This window comes from Giraffa tippelskirchi, chromosome 10, assembly GCF_054371585.1.
Source record: "Giraffa tippelskirchi isolate mGirTip1 chromosome 10, T2T-mGirTip1v1.2.pri, whole genome shotgun sequence".
Classification (NCBI taxonomy): domain Eukaryota; kingdom Metazoa; phylum Chordata; class Mammalia; order Artiodactyla; family Giraffidae; genus Giraffa; species Giraffa tippelskirchi.
In genome coordinates, this window is record NC_137284.1 from 122,322,384 (window position 1) to 122,343,739 (window position 21,356).

A 21,356-nucleotide genomic window follows, 5' to 3' on the forward strand; every position below is an offset into this window, starting at 1 on the left:
AGTATAATAATCATAGTTGGTTTAAATTCCCATTCTGGTAATTTCACCACCCTTGCTATGTCTGGTTCTAATGCTTGCTTTGTCTCTTCAAATAGTGTTGCTGTTGTTTTCCTTTTGGTATGCCTAGTAATGTTTTTCTTGATAACAAGAAATGAGATGCTGTGTAGAAGGAAGTGCTGTAAATGGGCCTCTAGTCACATGATGGTGTGGGCGGAGGGGAAGCATTCTACAGGCCCATGATCACGTCTCAACCTTTTATTGAGCCTTTGCCTCCGGACTGTGAACTTCACAAGTGTTGCTCAGTTTTTTTTCTCCCTCCTTAAGTGGGAGAGTATTACCCGAGTGTGCTGGAGTTCGGTATTTCCCTGTTCGGAAGTCAGTTAGGCTCTGGTAATACCCCAGCGGTTTAGGGTCTGTTTGGCTAGTTTCCCCTGTAGGCTGGACTTGTTAAAAAGAACAAAGTGCTCTGGCATGTTTCAAAATGGTTCCTTTTCCCCTCCGCCCGCCAGAAGCTTGAGGGTATTTTTCTCTGATAATTACTGTGGGAACCTGGTTAAACTCCTGGAAGGAAGTCTCACAAGATGGTGGGGACCTCCCTACGACTAAATCCTCCTGGAGTTTTTAACTCTCAGACTTGCTCACATTTGAGTTTCCTCCTCCAGCACTGGCTCCTGTGGCAATTTCTGAGTCTTTGCTCTGATCAGTCACTACTCCCGATATTTGCCCGACTGTCTCTCCAATCTTGGGGCCCCAGTTGGCTTCATGTCTTTCTCTCTCTTATGGATCCAAGAAGCGTTGAATTTTCAGCCTGTCTTTGCTTTTTCTGAGTCATCAGGACAAAGTGATGACTTATAAGCTCCTTACATGAGGAACTGGGAAACTGAAGTCTTATTAATTTTTTACACCTTGTGTGAATTCATTCATTTATTCAAGAAAATATGCAGTGATTAATTAACTAATGAACCAAATGAATTCATTACATTGATATTTAGCCAGAACTGTTTCAGGCTTCGGTGCTATAAGGGCAAGCAAAACAAGTTTTCCTGGAGCTTCCATTCTTATAGAGGAGATACAATAAACAGATAGAGATATAAGGTTAAGAGAAGTATGAAAAAACATGAAAGAAAATGAGATTGGGAGGGACTGGGGACTGTGCTTCAGAAATGTTCAGTATAAAAGTCTCTCTGGGAAGATGACAGATGTGGAGAGACCTAATGGAGAGGGAAAGAGAACCTTGCAGACATGAAGGGGAAGAGTATTTCAAGCAGAGCAAATCATGACTGCAAAGGCTCTCCGGTGAAAACGTGTTTGGGTGTGTGGCTGGGAGAGAGAGGTAAGAGGTAAGCAAGGTAGCCAGAGGCATACCATGTAGGGATTTATATACTGACGAGAAACCACTGGAGGGCTTGAACTGGAGAGTGATGTGATTTAACACATGTTTGATAAGGCTTATTCTGGCTACAGTGTGGTGAATAGACTGTAGGGTGCCGAATTGGATCCAGAAAGGCCAGCTAGGAGACTATGACAGTAATACAAATGGGAAATCACTGTGGGCTGGACTAAGGGAGGTCCAGCTGGAATTGCTGGTGGATTAGATGAAGAGCTTGAGAGAAGGAATCTTTCTGCAGTTTCTCTGAGTCTTGGGTCAGGTACGTGTGTAATTCCATCATGAGAGGGGCTAATACTTTTGGCAGGGACCAGTGTTCTTAATGTGGCTTCCAGTTTGTTCTCACGGGTTTCAGTTTATCTCTGTGAGCTTTCTTTTCCTCCCCTGCTGCAGATCTGGCTTCTCTTCCTGATTCAGACCAACCATCGGCCGTGAAAGCTTCCAGAGATTTATTTACCAGCTCCAAGAGCTGTGTAAGGTCCATCCCTATAAGAAAGTCCTTATTCTGTGTCACTCAAAGTGAACTGCTTCCCTGATTAAAACATTAACTGATACAGTTTGATCTGTTTATCAGCCTACTGAATAGAGATATTCATGAGCCAGTTGGATATAAAATGTAAGAGATATTTTAGTGATATCTATGAATTGTGGCTATCTAGTCTTTTTTTTATCCTATAATAAATAATAAATAACTTTTAAAACTATTGTCTTCTAATTGCATTGCGTTGTGTTCAAAGAATGTAGGAGTATGACTTCTTTGGCATTCATTGAGATGTTTGTAGTCTTTATTTAGTAACAGTCTTTTGTACTTGAGAAGCACGTATATTTTCTGGATAAAAGGTTTTATGGGTATCCACACAATAGATAGGATATGGATTATCCATAAAATCCTTAAGAGGATTAAAAATGAAGAGAACAAAATTGCAGATAAATATTTTTGGGGAGTAAGAAGGTCATTACATATTTATAAAATAAATAAGCCACCAAGGAGATCCAACCATCATTAACTTACATATGCATAATATACACACTCAAAATAAATGAAGCTAACTGAATTACAAATTCAAAGAATTTTGATTTATAAGTTATTTCTAAAATGGACCAAAACAAATAACAATAATTAACAAATCAGATCACATTTGTGTGTGTGTGTGTGTGTGTTTCTATACCAAGGAAACAAACTTTACTTCTAATAACAAAAACAGATTTGAATGACATTGAGTAAGCCCTTACACATCAACTTTTTGGGGCTCAGCATTCTCAGGGTAGAAGTTCAAAGTTCTTATCTCAACCTAATAGTTTAATCTACAAAATAAATATCAATTGGGATTTCCCTGGTGGTCCAGTGGCTAAGACTCCTCACTCCCAATGCAGGGGGCCCAGGTTCTATCCCTGATCAGAGAACTAGATCCCACGCGCCGCAACTAAGACCCAGCGCAACCAAATAAATAGATATTTTTAAAACATCAACTGAGCAATATTTGCTTTTATCGTACAATTATGACAAAATTATATTTTATAAACATGAAAAATATAGATGCACTTAGTTTAGAAGCAATATCTGTCAAATATTGTGAGGTGATACACATTTTCTTATAAGTTAAATGCTTAAAGAATTAAAAAAAAAAAGACAAAACAGAAAAAGGCACAGTATTAATCTTTTCATACCTGGCTTCTCAAAGTTTATGATTTTCTGTCCTTGATTTATATATTCTATACTTTCTCAGTCTGTCTTGACATTTAGAAGTAATTACTTAACACCTTTTAGATTGCAGTATCATTTCAAGTTCTCCTTGTTTGTTCTATCTGGCTGTGGAGTTCCTCACATTCCTTATATTTTTTTGTTGATAAGCTCATATAAATATGCTGATTTCTCTTCTTGCTTCAGCATCATTATTAATTCGAATTAAACAGTAGCCACCAGGCATAGTGGACTCACTCGAAAGGTTAAACTAAACTTTCAGTAATTGATTTCAAAAGTTATCCCAGTAAAGAAAGGATGCCTAATGATCTTTGAATTAGTTATCTATTGCCATCATAATGATGTACACCAATCATAAAATACCACTGGCATATAATCATATCTTAGCTGGAGTTTGGCTGGGTGGCTTTCATGATCTTGGCTGAGTTTGCCCAAATACTTGGGGATTGACTGGCTGTTGGTTGACTAGCCTGGTTTCAGCTGTGCGCCTGTGTCTCTTATCCTCTTGTTATACCAGGCATACACTCCTCAGGACAGGAGAGCAGCAAGAGAGAAAAAGAAAGGTCAAGCTCAATTCTGCAAGTGCTTTATAAGCCTCTGTTTGCAGTAAGCTGGCCAAAACAGGTGGCTTAGAATTGAGAATTCTTGGCTCCCTGCAGGAGGTGATAGCAGAGTTAGAGGTGTAGTAAAGCGTGTGGCTATAAGTGAGGGATTGAGGCCATTTTATGATATCTACTATAATCTTAGAAAAGAGATACTCCCTATTGTACTGAATAAGCTTGAAAGAAGAGAAGCTTTTTTCATGGACAAATATAAAAGTTTGGGTAAAAGTCATGACCCAACTTTTATTACATTTAAAAAGTAATAGGTAGCACAATATTGTAAATCAACTATACTTCAATAGAAAAAAAGAAAATAGAAATTACATAACTATAATGGCAAAAAGAAAACTGTAATGTACACTCCTTAGAATAAAATGAAAAGAAATACAAGTTCTTGGGCATCCTGGGAGATGCCTAATGAAACAAGTTTTGACACTCAGAGGTTCCAGACACTTAAAAAAATTTCTTTGTAGCTATGTTCTCCCAGCTCTTCAAGATGTGAAGGTTTTAAGGCTGACTTACTCACTTCTAGGTCCTTCTCTGTTTACTGTTTCAGTAAGAACATGTTTCCCTCTTGGTGATAAATTTAAGTCACTTTCGCCAATTTTATACATGCTCAAATCCTGTCTCAATTATAAACACATTTTTGTCTGTCTTTTCTCTCCAGCAGAAAACAGCCAATGGCTCCTGTTCACTTTCCCCATAGCATTTTGCTTATTTATTATCATTATTTTACAATGACATCACATCTTACACAAGAGCTGGGGTGGTGAGCAGGAGAGGGGCTGCGCATATTAAAAACAGGGGCCAAATTTCAAACAAAGGGGAAGAATGCAGTGTTGTGGGCTGGATCATGGACTCCCTGAGGGCAAAGACTCCTGAGAACAGGGCCCAGGGTGTAATAAGTATTCAAAAAATGCTTAAAGGAATGAAGGCAATGGGTACTGGTGGTTGAGTACTTAGACTCGGAAGTCAGGCTCCTTGTTCAAATCTTGGCTATATATTTAAGAAAATTAACTTCTCTATGTTTCATAGCTTTAAATGGGGATATAAATGTAGCTAGGATAATACATGAAAAGTACCAGTTGTGTTTTTTTTTAAGTAGTGAAAAATTTATTGTGATCCCAGTCATCTTCATAATCCATTGATTAAATGAATACTATGATATTAATTTTCTTTTAAAAAAAGTGGATATTTGATGTTTATTTAATTATTGGCCACATCTTGCAGCTTGTAGGATTTTAGTTCCCCAACCAGGGATTGAATCCAAGCCCTCAGCAGTGAAAGTTCAGAGTCCTAACCACTGGACCACCAGGGAATTTTCTGTAATATTAATCACTGATTTACTATATTAAGCTATTTTATATTATAAAGTACTTCTATTTAAATACTGCAAAAATGACCATAAAAATGTTTTAATGTTTACTTCTGTGAAAAGCAAAAACAATAAGTATTTAGCTGAAAGGGACCAATAGAACTTAGTCATTCATTTTATTAAAAAATTTTAAATTGAAATATAGTTGATTATATTAAACTATTTTAAATAGTAGTAATTTATAGGTAACAATTTTGTTTCTTCCATGATTATCATTGCAATTAAAAAGCCTTTAGTAAATTGACGGTGATCACATGGTTCTAAATATGCTAGCCTTTATTTATTATTTCTATTACCATTGGGACTGATGATAGCAATTAACGTGACGGGAAGGTGGGTGGTACGGATTGAATTGCGTCCGCCAAAGGAGCTGACTGGGGTGCTAACTTCTGGTACCTCAGAATGTGACCTTATTTGGAGTTAGAGTCTTTATAAACATAATCAAGTTAAAAAAAATGAGATCACAGGGTGGGTTGTAAGCCAATATGGCCGGTGTCCTTATATAAAAGGGAAATTAAAACACAGACACACAGACACACACAAACACACAGAAGGGGAGAACATCACCCGAGGATGAAGGCAGAGATCTCCAAGCCAAGGAACACAAAGATTGCCAGCTGGAATCTGGAAGAGAGGGATGGGACAAAATCTCTCTCAGCCTCAGAAGGAACCACCCCCCCATCACCTTGCTCTTGGACTTCTAACAGTGTTTAAGCCACTCGATTGTAATCCTTTATTATAGCAGCCCCAGCAAACTCATATAGCAGATGAATACTCATTGGCTGTGGATTCCTGACATCCACTATGGTGGATTTTGGTTTTGTTTCTTCTGTTTTCCTGGCAAATTTCTGAAGAGTTATGCCAGCTTCAGAAGCCCAGGACCCCAAGGGATATTTTGTGACAGGGCATAACTTCTGTTCCCAAGATAAAGCTTAGTGGCTTGAGCAGATCACCTCCCCCGGTCTCCTATTCCTTGTTTCCAAGGTAAACTAGACAGACAAAAGTATCTAAGTGTCTGTTCCCAGCTACAAACGTGATTTCTTCTGCACTGATAAAGGTGATCCTAATTTTCTATAACTCCATTTATTCTGTTAGAGAAGAGTCCTCTGTATTTAAACCACATCTTGAGTATAAGCTTTGTGTGTCAAGTTTTTTTTTTTTTTTCTTTTTACAGTATATAATTAATGAGTTATCAGCACAGTGTACTGGAAAGGTATGGTCATAGAAATCAGGAGATCTGAAATTTAATCTTGATTTCAGAATAATGATAAGATTGAAACACAAAATAATATCATCTACTCCTCTTTGTCAATGATGGTCTAGGGTAATTATTTTTCTTAAGAGAAAAGTTATTTTCAGTTTGAATGAGTCAACATAAACCCAGCATGGGTATAAAAACGAAATCTCTCAGGTTTTTCCTTTTCTTAATTCTACCCATACTTTTTTCTAAGAATAAAATATATTTTCCTCAAAGAATAAATCAACTTCTGACCACCTGGTGAGAGTCACATGGTTTTCTTTTAGAAATTTGGAAGGAGATAAGAAGAGAACATCACTGTGGTATTGGGAGTCATGGTATGTGCCACTGGACACAACATTTTTGTCTCTAGCTAAACTTTGTCTTGGGGTCACACCAGGTATCAGGCTATAGCCTGAAGCTTTGGTAGAAGCATCTCAACAGGTAGGGAATCAATAAGCCAGTAGATGCCTGGTTCGACAGAAAGGTCACTCCTAAATTTCGCCCTTTGTGTGCCATTCTAAATGGCATACACCAGAAATTTGTTACGAAACCTGCCCCTTTATTCATGGCTTGTGAGCACATTATTATGCTTTTTTAATAAATAATTTTCCCAGGGGAATACTTACCATAGCAGCTGGTAGTCTTCTGTGTCGTTTTATTGCCTATACTCAACGAGAGCAAGGCATGATACAAATTGTTATGCATGACTCTAGCCTTCTGTTTGCAATAAGGAGCACACACAATGCCATACCAAAGTGTTTATTGACATTCCTTGAAGGTGGTAGGATGGAAGAGAAAGCTCGGCCTGAGTATTACGTGACATTTCTCTTGTCGATGGAAGCAAAATCAGCCCAAAACAAGGACTTCTCCTGCTATTGTCTAGAACAAAGACTTGAACAAAATCATTATAGACATTTCTTTAGGTAAATTGGAAGCTGCAGGAAGTAGGCTAATGGAACAATATTTACTCTAAATACTACCTCTAGGCACCTTTTATTTTTTTCTACTAGAACAAAGGGACTACATGTCACTAACAGGAAAATAACACGTTCTCTTTTGGACCTTATGATGGTTGGAACATCCATCCCAGACTTTGATGATATAGTATTGCAGTAGTTTTAAGAATGAACACTGAAGTACATAATAGTAATAATAATAATAAAGCACCACATTTGTTATGTAAAGTTCTAACTACTTTCATTTGAAAGTGTTTTACCTTGACTGGGAAAACATTTGTGGCAACTGAGAAATTTTCTGAACCCAAATTTGGGACACGTGGTTTGACACATGGACTGATGGTGCCACAGATCTAACATTAGAACTGTTCTGGAAGGTCCAGCTTGTGGGCTGGTCATACAAATGCACTTACTGTTAAATGACATATGATCATGTGTTAGAAGAGAAAGAAATCGAGATTCTGTATATTTAAAGCCTGCCAACAAATTGTATACCTCTTTTTCTTAATTTTCTCTTTGAATGACAATTGTGATGGTAGTAAAAAATTTTCACAACCATGGTCAACTTATAGACATAAGAATTACAAAGAAATCAGTAGCTTTATAGTACTTCTCTTGATTCTGCAGAGTCCATTTCTAGTTTTAGATTATCATTTTCATATAATAGAATAAAATAGAATATAGACAAAATTATTATAATACTTCATAGTATTTTTGAAGCATTTTTCAAATTGACACATAAGTGTTCTCTTATTTATTTTTTTTGTCCCCCAATTAAAGGTAATATACTTTTACTACAAATAGCTCTAAAATATCTTATTTTAGGGAAAGAGTAGTTTAAAAGTGATTAATTTTATAATGTGCCTCCATGGAGAAAACAAATACTTTAAAAATAAATTATACATGGTAACAAACGGGTGAGATCTATCTTGCTCATTATGAATTATATGATTTGGGGTGGTTTGCACCTCCATATGGTAAAATTAAGAGCATAATTGAGTCATATAGCTGTTCTGTTATACATGTACTTACATATATATATTATGTTATACATATATTAAGTAAAGAAACATAATCTGGAACAAAGAGAAATAAGGATCTTTCCATAACAATTGTCTGTCGTCTTTGTCTTCCTTCCTCAGGGAGTCTGTGCAAGGCTGTAAGGGAAACTGGGACCCTATTAAGCACACTTCACATTCTTTCAGGGACTCTGAAGCCAGTATTTCTTTCTGGAATTTCATAAGAATATGAAATTCTTACTCTTATGAGTATTTCTTTCTGGAATTTCATACTCTTATGAAATACTGTTCCTATAATGCTTCTGGGATATATCTGAACCATGGCATTGGCAGGGCAGCAGGAATAAGGACAAATTAGTTGAAAACCATTCATATCTAAGTTTTCTATCTATCTGTATCTTCTAGGATACCTTGTTCCTTCTGTATTGGGGAGAATAGACATCAGTTAATCTATTAACAGATTAATTAGATATTTGTGTAAATTGTGAAGATTCCTGGGAACAGCCTCCATTTTGGAACAGCTTTCTCCCTTGCCAAAGCCTAACACATGAGTCCTAAAAAAAAGAACTGAATGCTTGAATTAACAAGTATTTACATATATCTAACAGCAAGTTCTAAAAATGAAAGATGCTCCCTTTGCTAAAGATGCTATTCTATATAGGATGATGAAATGATTTGCATCATCCTTATGTCCTGATTTCATAAATAATAGCTCCATTGGAATCCATGACTTTCCAGATGCTGAGACGTGTCCTGAATTATACAGATCCCTCAGATTCTGCATTATGGAACTTACACATTCCATCATCCTATGTCAATAAATATTCTTTGTAGACAACAACAGAAGGCCAGATTTCTGTAACATACATATTCCTTGGTGGACCACAGGTACACAGCAGCAAGGGGTGCTGGGCATTCTAATTCCTACTAAAGGAATGTTTCCTTATGGAGTGCAGGGAACACAATCGATGCATTGTCCAGACACAAACCAACATGAACACAAGACATGGTTCCAGATGAAATTAACTTGCCCACATTTCTCACATTTTTCCCTTGTTTAATATATATCGAAGGACAACAATGCAACATTTCAACATTTCTTTTCCCAGTGAAGAAAAACACTTTCATTTACAACATATTTCAGACGACATGGATAACAACTTTAGAAAAATAGCAAATGATCATCATGTTTGGGTTTCTTCCAAATGTAATCAAGAGGTCAGGCTGTCTCTGGAGCCTGCAACTGTTATTCTGAAACACTACGTTTACTGAGACATCTCTTCACTGAATGCTAAAAGAAACTGGATCCCTATTTGACACAAATCTGTGTGCCTTTGGGGGGTTAGGTCTCTGCTCCAGGAGGATTGCTATGGAGGAAGGAGATGTATTATTTTGCCCTTGATCCCTAACAAGCACCATCACTCTCTGCAGCTTCTGATTAGTGTGGTCCCTGTGGACAATCAGATGTGAAGGAATTTGAACACGATGGTGAGGGAAAACCGAAAAGTAAACATGAAAAATAAAAATGCTATCGAAGTTGAAACAAAAGTTTGTTTGCCAAACAAGTAATTACTTGGCTTGAACAGAAGTCATGAGATTATCAGGACATTTTTTTTCCTCTGGGAAAGACACCTGTTTTCAAACAAAGCAAAATAAAACAGTACAGAACCCAGGTATTCAGAGCAACTGAATATGTCCTTCTAATTCATCCTGATGTCCTTTTCCCCTTTCTCCTGTTTGCTTCAACACTTCTATACAACATCATGGGGGTAGAAGCCTTGTTGTTTATGCTACATAATGCGATCTCCTTCTTGGACGTGTGCACAAGTTTGTGCTTCTTGGGTGGTGGGTGTTCATGGGAGGTGTGTCCCCACCCCCAGACTTTTCTGAACTCAAGTCGAACCATAATCCCCACAACCATTGGGATGCCCTGCATTGCATCAGCAGGAGGTGTTTTTCTTGCTGTTGTTATTGTTTGGAAAGTGTGATATTTGCACCATATGTCTAGGCTAGTTCCAGCTGATGGGGCTGATGCCACATACAAACCATGAGTTGAATATATCAAAATTTCGGTTTAGCCACTGCTGTTTTTGGATGGATTGGCTGCCCAGGGAAAAGTGGAATGGGAAGAAAAGAAAGAGTTGATCAGCTCCTATTCTGAAGTTGGTTGTTAGAAATTATAAAAAAAAAAAAGGTGGTTCTGCTCAGAAGACATGGGTGTAGAAAAGCTTGGAATGCTTAATGCTCAAATTTCCCCTTAAATCATAGAAATGGAAGTAAACATTTATTACCATTTGGTCAAGTGTAGCATAACTTGCATTCATATTTCATTGTTAGTAATGGAGGTATGTGGAGATATACAGAGACCTTGAGACAGCTGTTTTTTTTAAATATTGCATACAGGCTAGCAGTTCACTGAAAGTAGAGGAGATAAGCCTGAAGGTTAGATCTTAGAAGAAGGCAATTCTTCATGCACAGCTCGTCAATCCTGATTTGGTTTGAAAATGAAAATCACAGAATACCAAAATCAAAGGAGAGTTGATTCAGGGGAAAGGAAAGGATGATGTCACCGGCCAAGAAAGTGTCAGGGAAGCTGCCAGTTTCTCATTCAAGTCCAAAGGTGCTGGTTTCTTCGACTGCCGTCAACAGCTTTTCATACAACATGGAGTACGAGGGGTACGGTGGAAGATCCAATCGATTGAAGCACGTGTGTGCCCTGAATGGGGGAGAAAAGGCTGGTCAAGGTGTTTGTTTCAGTGATACACCTGGCTTGGCTCGTGCTGTGATCAGTCTGAATCTATGAATCAAAAAGCGAATCAAAAGGGAGTGGAACTGTGTTGTAGCACCACCATGCACACGCTGCAAAGAACCACAGCCTTCCAGATGTGAATAGAACAGTTACGGGACTAGAATGCCTAGAACTGGGGGAGTCTGCATTTGGAAGCAAACCACAATGTACTAGCACTGTACTAGCACACCAGTGACATTCTACAATTAAGAGGTGAAGCTGGATGGGGTCAGTGAAGGAGGCAGAAAACATAATTAGTATTAGAGTCATATTCCCAAGTCTCCCTGCCCAGCTCTGGTTTCTGGACCTCTGTAAACCCTGTGCATTGACTTAGAGGTGCCAATGGACACCCCGGAACTCTGAGATCCAATGCTCCATCAAGGCAGGTGTGTCCTGGAGACAGTCTGACTCCTTTACAGTTCACAGTGGGGCTTGCGTAAACTGGAGCAAAGATGCTGCATTTCTAAGAATAGCTGCGTTTGTGGGATAATCCTTCCTGGGGGCCAGCAGCATCCCAGTGCCACCTGCCCTGGGTTCTGCTTATTTTGTCATGTTCTTCATCCTGCAGGCCCATCTCTGTGGGCCAGTGTCTGGCCTAGATGAAGAATGGCTTCCCCTGCCACGTGCCAATGTGTGGACCAGGACTATACCCTGTTAACCAACATAATTGATGGTGGTGGTGGTGCTTTAGTTGCTAAGCCAGATCTGATTCTTGTGACCTATGAACTGTAGCCCTCTGTCCAGGCTCCTCTGTCCATGGGATTTCCCAGGCAAGAATACTGGAGTGGGTAGCCATTCCCTTCTCCAGGGGATCTTCCCAACCCAGGGCTTGAACCTGGGTCTCCAACATCGTAGGCAGATTCTTTACCAACTGAGCCACCAGGGAAGCCCAACTAAGTTAAGAGGGACAGAAAAATGCCAAGTGTGCTTTTGGAATTGGCTGAATTCCAAAAGCCAGGGGCAGGATACGGGCAGACAGTATCTTCTTGGTTTTCTTTATCTGGTCATTTTAACTATCACTCATGAGTGGAAATAAGACAGAAAAAAAAACCCATCTATTTACAAAACAGCTGGGATCAGATCGATTTTATAAAAGTTAATTTGTGGGAATAAACTGACACTTAAGCAAACGGCACTCTTCAGGACCTAGTCTGAACAAGAGTTGCTCTTACTGCATTCATCTATAGCCTCGGTTAGCTCTTAAATATTGATACATCTTAGTCAGTAATCTAGAATGAATAAACATTATCAAATCACGATTGGATTCTGCATTCCTAAGTCCTCGTTACCCTCCATGTAATCCTGATAGCACCGAGAACCTGAGTACATCATTCCCTGGGCACTGGACCCAGTGCTCTCAGGTGAGGTAGGGCATGGAGAGAGCACAGAACCAGACTTTGGGAGACCTCTATTCTGATCGCAGTCTAGCCACCGACTAGTTTTACAACCTTGGGAAAGTCAGTGAATCTTTGTGGGCTTCAGTTTTCTCACTTGTAAAATGGGGTAATAATACATGCTTCGTGCACATCAGAGGGCTGGTGTGAGAATAGAATACTCATAAATGACTTTCGTAAACCACGAATCATCATTTAAGCATCAGAGTTTCTTAATAATGCAAACACAGTTGCAATCATGATTTTAGGAACGGTGTCCCCCTTGTGCAGACTTTAGACTCTTGGCTTTTTCCACCTGCCTGCTGGCAAATGAACTGTCCTCATCTCGTATTTGTGCAGCTGACATTTTGGAATTCCACTGGATCTGATCAGTTGTGCTGAGTCAAACTGCACCCTGTTGGTATTATTCTGGGGTCCCAGCATTTTGAGATCATGCTGGATTTGGATTGTAATCCATCACAGTATTATCTGTGATACTTCTAATCCGTGTCATCTACCCAATTCATCTCCCTGTCTCCTCAATATTTTCCAAGTTTTTGATCAAAATGTGAATCAAGACAGGGCCAAAGTCAGTCTTGCTCCTCTGCAGTAGAGATCACTTTCAGCTTGGTTGAGAGTAAACATTATAACAAAAAGGGGCAGCATTGTTACCCACTGCAGCTGGCTGTAGAGCCAGTTGTGAGGTCAGTTATTTAAGTTGTGTCTTTTTTTTTGCTTTTTTTTTTTCCCTTTTCTGGCCACACCACCTGGCTTTTGGGACCTTAGTTCCCTGACTAGGGATCGAGCTCATGTCCCCTGCAGTGGAAGTATGGAGTCTTAACCACTAGACTGCCAGGGAAATCCCCGTGTCTCCTTTTCAAGTCATCTTCTTCCACTTCCCAACTACAGCTTCAGTCACCAGGCAGGTTCTCACTCTATCACTGCTGAATCTACTCTTTTCCCAAGTTGTCAATAACCTCTTGATTCCCCCATCCAGAGGTGCATCCTCTATGCCCCCCTCCCCAAGCTCATTGAAAGCACTTGACAGCTCGTCTATGAACATCTCTCTCCCTTGACTTCTGGACAATTTCTCAGTGGCTGTCAGTTTCTCACAGGGACTCCCAGTGGCTTCCTCATGCCTCCTTTGTAGCCCGTCAGCCTAGAGAGCAGGGCTTCAGGCACCGCTGATAGTTGGAGCTTGGTGCCTTCTCACCAGGAGGGGCCATCCCATGTCTTGTAGGTGTTCAGCAGCATCCTTGGCCTCTCCCTGATAGAGGCCAGGAGAACGCCTACCCAACAACCAAAAATGTCTCCAGACATTGCTAAATGTCCCCTGGGGGGACAAAATCACCTTTCCTGCCTCCACCCTCACAAACTATCACTATACAGTAAGCCAATACTAACTTAACCAGGTCTCCACCTCCATCCTGGGCTTTGGCTCAGTTTACCTCTGCAGTGAAACATGTTCATATTAGAATTTTAGTCCAGTTCACCTGCCCCTGACTCATAATTCTGTTTTTCTCATCCATACTTCATATGTAACCCCCTAAGCTTTCCTCCTCTCCTTTACTCTATTTCCACACTGCCTGTGCTGTGTCTACCTTGACCAGTTCCCAAGTCTTCTTTCCTTCCAAGCTTTTCCTTTCCAAGTTTCGCAGTAAGGAAACTCTCCCATCTTTTGGTCTGGCCTACAAGCCCTAGCATTCTCAGCCCTCATGAGTGGAGACAGCCATTGTTCATCTGGCTGCATTCTGGGCTGTGGATGGATGAATACTTTTTTCACTCCCAATTGCCAATTCTAGATCATTACTTTTCAATTTTTTGATCAAAAATTTCTGCTCCCCTGAATCTCATGCCATTTAGGTAATTTTCTTCTTCAAACTACAGGTTTTGTTTGGCATTTGATTTTAACAAATAGGACAGGGTAGAAAATAGGGAGTACTACCTATAGATAATAAGGATGAGGTACAGTAGCTCAGTGGTAAAGAATCCGCCTGCCAATGCAGAAGATGTGGGCTCGATCCTTGGGTCAGGAAGATCCCCTGGAGAAGGAAATGGCAACCCACTCCAGTATTCTTGCCTGGAAAATCCCATGGACAGAGGAGCCTGATGGGTTACAGTCCAAGGGTTCGCAAAAGAGTCAGACATGACTTAGCGGCTAAACACCGTTTTGAAGAACTAGTATTTCAGATACATACTCAAGAGTATGCCTGCTTTTACTACGTTGGGGTGTAAAGGGACCCTCTGTGTTAAGCACGTTTGACCATCAGTGATCTAGATCTACCTTCCATACCTTCTGACCTCCTGAGGAACACATTTGTTAACATTTCTGGTAATTGGCTTAAATGTTTTCCACTTCAGATCTTCCCACCATACTGTGTAGCTTCTGAGTCCACATGGCTGACTGTTCAGAGCCCTGGCCTGCCAGCTCCTTGACCTTAGCCCCAGTGACCATCCCACCCCTCCTATGCTCCAGTGATGGTGATTTATGAAGTTTCTTCACCAGGCTCTGTAAAACTATAAACCCTGCCCCCAGAGTCTTTGTTTTAACCCCCACACACTCTAGAAGGCTAGGACTTGGACTAATGCATGGCTTTGTGTGATGCTATTTGGCTCCTTCATCTGGGAGGCCAGCTGCCTTTCTAGAGGGAAGATCTGAGGAGAAGGCAGCCTAGAACATCTCTCCTCAGAGTGTGCGCATTGCACATGAGGCTCACAGTCTCTGGAGAGCCCTGGACCACCCCATGGGTGCTTGGCTCTCCTGCTTGCCTGGGCTTTTGCACCTGCCACATGGCCTGGCCATGGCCTTTCTGAACTACCATTCTTGGAATTCAGAGGCTACTTCTTTCTCTCCAGCCTAGGTGACACTTTCCAGGTTGTTGAATCTTCAGAAGATACAAGGAAGACTAGTTGGGGGTTCATATTCAGAGGGTCATTTTCACTGTCCTCTTGGAGGCCTCTCAGTACTTCCTGGGGCCCTTTTGTCCTAGGATGAAGACCGTGCTTCCCCCAGGAATCCTCTCTGGAGCTTGAAGCACAGCAACTTTTTAGAGATGCTTTAGCCCAGATGTGCAGAGCCTGTCAAGAAGGTCAGTGCTGTTCTTGTTGCACAGTCATGTCTGACTCTTTTGAGACCCCATAGACTGTAGGCTGCCAGACTTCTCTGTCCTTGGGATTTTCCAGGCAAGAGTACTAGAGTGGGCTGCCATTTCCTTTTCATAAGCTGATGCCCACCCTATTAGTTCTCTGTGTGGGTTGATAGGATTAATACAAATTCCAAAGCTTCCCAGAGCATATATGTAATTAGACTCAATTTCTGACCTCAATGACAAAAGCAATGACTTCTGTTTCCTAAATAATAGTACAGACTCCTCAACGGGGTCTTCTCTCTGTGGCCCACCAAACTTGCTCTCTCAATGGTGTCCCCTGCGAGTGTCATGTTAGATATCTTGTCCTCCATGCCTGCTTGGCGCTCCTTCCTGAATGCAGCTGACCCTTCCACCTCCAGGCCTTGCTCTTGCTGTTGCTCCAGCCTGGAATCTCTTCTGCCCTTCCTTGCCCCTCATGGCTCACCTGAATGCCAGCTTCTCTGTGACATCTTCTCTTGTCAATTCAGTCAGGGTTAGGTCTCTGTCCTACAACCTCATAGCATCCCTGCTTTTACTGTCTCTTCTTTTCTCTCCTCTGATTCCAACTGAGGTTGTAACTACTCACCATCTGGTTCTGTTCCTCCCTAGACTCTGCCCCTCTGGGCAGGTGCATTGTGTAGCTCAGCCACACACACACCCCACCCCTTTATCACTGTCCAAGTGCACACTGAAGTGCTCACTCTGGGAGTAGGCTATCACCAAATGTGACTCAAACTCACTTCTTTAAAGTAAGAGCAAAATGCTTCCAAAGAACCTCATCCTCTAAAGCTATCAATAAACTCAACAAATGGAAATCTTGCCTTTTGAGCCTGATTTTCTTGCCAGACTTCACTCAGGAGGCTCAGCTGTCAGCAGAACCATGCAAATGAGCACTGAGTGTCGGCTGATCTAAGTGGGTGAAGACAGGGCTGAAAAGCGCCCCAAGGCTTCAGGCTGTTATTAACCAGCCGGGCATGTGCTCTGTTTCCTGAGCCTCCTATGCTCACTGTGAATTATCTCCAGGATGCTATAAAGTCTAGGAAAGCTAGATAAAAATTATAGTTCAATAAATCCTGCCACAAAAGGGATTAGCGAAGCATCTTAGAGGCCATGTAGAAACTGAGCTGAATTAAATATGAATCTTCTCTTACAATTAGAAAATATCATAGTAGAAGAGAGTAATGTGGATTGATCTTTTCTTCTATTTGCTGAGCGGGATTTACGACTTTAGTAGCTACACAGAAGCCTCTCTTTAGTGCTCCTTATTTCACTGAGCAGGAAAATATGCCATCCAAAGTGGCACAGAAAGCACGGAGGAAGTGTTGGGATGAAAACTCATAGTTCAGGGAAACGATTCTGTTAAACTGCCTGGAGCCCTAGTGCCTCCTTTTCTGCATTATCACACAATAATTTCCTTGATAGCTTACTGTATAGAAGCCACTGTAGAGACCCAAGATACATATGGTTTTGTCTGCACATGTTTTAAAACACAGTAGAAAAACACAATATGTACATAACTCCCCGTGTATCAAGTGATATGTCCTAGTGAGACAGGCTGGGACCTGGGACCATTTACTTCAGTACCTGCACCTGGACAAACATCTCCTCGAGCAACAGAACACAAAGAAACTAAAAATAACTGCACATATGCGGCAGCCAGGGGTTTAATATGAACAATAAGATACAAAAAGGCCAAAACCCAATTGCCATTTCTGAGGTGCTGAGAGCAAAAGTAGGGAATGGCACACAGCACTCCCAAGGGGTGGGCAGACCACCTGACCATTGCTCCAGCCGGAGCCACCCATCCGCCCCCACCCCCATGCCATTGAAGGGGCCAGCTCACTCCCCTGGTGGAGTGAGCAAAGCGACCTGTTACTTGTTCTCACTTCCTCATGCTGCAGCAGGAGCCTCTGCCTGAATTTCTCATCTAGTCTCTTTCTATAGATTTCTAGTCTCTTTCTATAATTTCTATAGATTAAAGAGTCCAAGAACCTTGGTCAGTAACAACAGAAGTGCAGACTCAGTGCTGGAAGGGCCACTTTGGGCTTCCAGCCTCTGGGCATCCCCCTTCCCCCAGGCAAGACATTCCTCTTTAAATTAAATTGGGCCACATACGACTGACCCACGGACCATGAAACCAATAGCCCCAATACCATCAGTCAACAAAAAATGACTAAGAGTATGACCTAAATGCCCTTCCCTGAGACTTCTCCCCTACACCTTTCACTAACGACTCAGAACAATACACTGGGCATTGGGAAAGAGTTCCATCCCAATGGATGATTGCTCAAGCTCAAATAACACAGTGTACTTGGCCTTCTTCAGCAGGTTTCCTGAAGGTGGGTGGGAGCTCCATACCTGGGGAGAGATGTAATTTTCCCCCATTTCTCTATGCAGAAACGCCGAAGCCCGTTGCTTCCTCTCAGGGCTGCGAAGCCTTCATAGGGCACACTTGACGTTCCTGTGACGAACTGCAGTAATCTGAGTCTCTGCTCGTTGTTGAAACGCTCCACCGCAGCCCAGAACCAGCGGATCACGAGATGCCCATCATGATAACCTGAGCGGAAGCAGGAGGGAGACGGAGAGGATGCGGAGAGGGGAGGAGGGGTTGGGGGAGACGAAATACACATTAGATGTGCTAAGAACTCAACAGCTGCTCTAGATCTGCTCATTTCTCTAGTGGTGGCCTTCAGGTAGGTCTGAAACAATTTGTGTAACTGAGTCAAGTTCGAAATCAAAAGCCAACTGAGAAAAGAGGCATTTTACAAAAAGGTTTTATGTTCTCAGGGATGTCCTCAGAGATGTCTGCTTTCTATTTGAACAACTGGGCCCCCAGGAGTCACTTTCCTGCCTGAGATAAATGTACACAACACGTGGTGAGGCCTGGCAGAGATCTTTGGGGTTCTGAAGAGACAAAACCCTCTATGAATAGGATATTTCCTCATATTGTCTTTGTTCTGATGTCCTGGCTGTTGGTAACCACATACTGTGGGAGCATCTAGGACTAAGAAAGGTGAACGTCAGTCTTGGTGAATGGAAGATGCTGGGCTCTCCCCGCAGCCCATGGTGCCCTCAGAGCCGCTGTGCTCTGACCAGCCCTGGGCTGAGAGGAGTTGGGCCCATGGAAGGAGTACGGAGCCTCACAGGACAGTATGGAAACCAGGCTTGGAGCAGTCACCGAAGGAAAATGATAGATTGCTAGTGCAAGAAGGACTCAAAGATGAAGAAAGAAGGCTGGGCTGGAGCAGAAAGAAGGAAAGCTTCATCAAACGAAAGGTGTAACTCACCTCAGAGGTGTGAGCTAAGCATGTGAAGGCTTTTGTGAGTGGAGGAGGGGCTATAATGATGAGAATGAAGAATAAATATGCAGGGAACAGCAAGCTGACTAGACCAGCAGAGAGCGGTTGCTGGTGCGGACTGAAGGGACCTTACTGGGGCCTTAGAGGCCTTGATAGCTAGGCGGAGACACTGTGACCTGACACCTTAGGTTGGTGGCTTTCTTTCCAAGCCAGAAAGGGCCTAGCAGTTCCACAGAGGTTTCCTCCTACATGGCTGAATATATCAGGGAGACAAGAAGGGCTGAGATGGTGGGCTCCTGGCTCACCCTCCATCATTTCGATAGGAGTTTCTCTGCAATATTTTATGTGAGGAAAGGGTTTTGAGTGTAAAAAATCTTTCAAAGACCTCTTCTCTAAGTGATAAGGAGCTTGCTTGTTTTGTGGGTTGATAAACGGCCTGATGAAAAGAATGTTTCAGGAAGACTGGTTTGGCAGCGTGAAGGTGAAGAGTTAGGAGGAGTTAGACATTGGATTTGGAGAGATGACAGAACTGTGTTACAACAAATCAGGATGGAGGTGAGGAGGGCTTCAGTTCTACAGGAAGCAGGACACATTTTCCTGGCAGCACGTGACCCAGCTCCAGAGCTGGCCCGTGGTCGGCGGTGTTCTCTGGTACACACCTACACCGAGTTATGCCAGAGATGACCTGGGGGTTACTGTTGCCTGAAGGAAAGTTGATGTTGGAAACGGAGGGGGGTGGGGAAGGCATGGACTAGAACCTACTCTGTACATGTACTGAAATAAGGCCAAGTTTTTTGTAGTTTTCAAAAGTAATATTATTTTATATTTATATTGTCACTACATACTCATCTCACACGCTAGTAAAGTAATGCTCAAAATTCTCTAATCCAGGCTTCAGCAATATGTGAACTGTGAACTTCTAGATGTTCAAGCTGGTTTTAGAAAAGGCAGAAGAACCAGAGATCAAATTGCCAACATCGGGTGGATCATCGAAAAAGCAAGAGAGTTCCAGAAAAACATATATTTCTGCTTTATTGACTATGCCAAAGCCTTTGACTATGTGGGTCACAATAAACTGTGGAAAATTCTGAAAGAGATGGGAATAACAGACCACCTGACCTGCCTCTTGAGAAATCTGTATGCAGGTCAGGAAGCAACAGTTAGAACTGGACATGGAACAACAGACTGGTTCCAAATAGGAAAAGGAGTACGTCAAGGCTGTATATTGTCATCATGCTTATTTAACTTATATGCAGAGGACATCATGAGAAACGCTGGGCTGGAGGAAGCACGAGCTGGGATCAAGATTGCTCGGAGGAATATCAATAACCTCAGATATGCAGATGACACCACCCTTACGGCAGAACGTGAAGAAGAACTAAAGAATCTCTTGATGAAAGTGAAAGAGGAGAGTGAAAAACCTCAACACTGGCTTAAAGCTCAACATTCAGAAAACTAAGATCATGGCATCAGGTCCCATCACTTCATGGCAAATAGATGAACGCTTTTGAAATGCAGTGTTGGAGAAGACTCTTGACAGTCCCTTGGACTGAAAGGAGATAAAACCAGTCCATCCTAAAGGAGATCAGTCATGACTGTTCATTGGAAGGACTGATGTTGAAGCTGAAACTCCAATACTTTGGCCACTTGATGTGAAGAGCTGACTCATTTGAAAAGACCCTGATGCTGGGAAAGATTGAAGGCAGGAGGAGAAGGGAACGACTGAGGATGAGATGGTTGGATGGCATCACCGACTCAATGGACATGAGTTTGGGTAAACTCCGGGAGTTGGTGATGGACAGGGAGGCCTGGGGTGCTGCAGTCCATGGGGTTGCAAAGAATCGGACACAACTGAGGGACTGAACTGAACTGAACATATGGAATATATATATATATATATATATACATACATATATAAATATTATTCAGCCATAAAAAGGAATGAAACATACTACAACACAAACAAACCTTACTAAGTGAAAGAAGCCAGACCCCAAAGGCCAAACAGTATAATTCTATTTATATGAAATATCCAGCACGGGTGCATCAGCATAGACTTATGGCTGCTGGGGATGGGGAGTGGGAAGAGGAATGGGGAGTAACTGCTTCACAGATCTTGGGTTTCCCTTGGGGACAAATAAAATGTTTTGGAACTAGTGAGATGGTTGTACCACATCTACAATGCACTAAATGCTGCTGCACTGTTCCCTTTAAAATGGTTATTTTTTTTTTAAACTTTTTACTTTATATTGGGGGGTAACTGATTAACAATATTGTGATAGTTTCAGGTGGATAAGTAAGGGACTCAGCCATACATATACATGTATACATTCTCCCTCAAACTCCCTTTCCATCCAGGCTGCCACATAACACTGAGCAGAGTTCCCTGTGCTATATAGTAGGTCCTTGTTGGTCACCCATGTTAAATATAGCAGAGTGTACATGTTGATCCCAAACTCTCTAACCATCTGTTCTCCCCATTATTCC

At 41.6% G+C, this 21,356-nt stretch overlaps 1 protein-coding gene across 3 annotated transcripts in view; it reads right to left on the reverse strand.

Annotated features, from left to right (window-relative positions):
* Positions 1–10,543: 10,543 nt before the first annotated feature.
* Positions 10,544–21,356, reverse strand: part of HECW1 (HECT, C2 and WW domain containing E3 ubiquitin protein ligase 1) — a 471,951-nt gene continuing 461,138 nt past the window's right edge. For all 3 annotated transcript variants that reach the window (XM_081535334.1, XM_081535335.1, XM_081535336.1), the window contains 2 exons: positions 17,929–18,127; positions 10,544–10,997 (listed from right to left, as the gene is read on the reverse strand). In XM_081535334.1, coding sequence (XP_081391460.1) covers positions 10,886–10,997; positions 17,929–18,127 — 311 coding nt within the window. In that variant the 3' untranslated portion in view covers positions 10,544–10,885. The remainder of the gene's footprint in view (positions 10,998–17,928; positions 18,128–21,356) is intronic.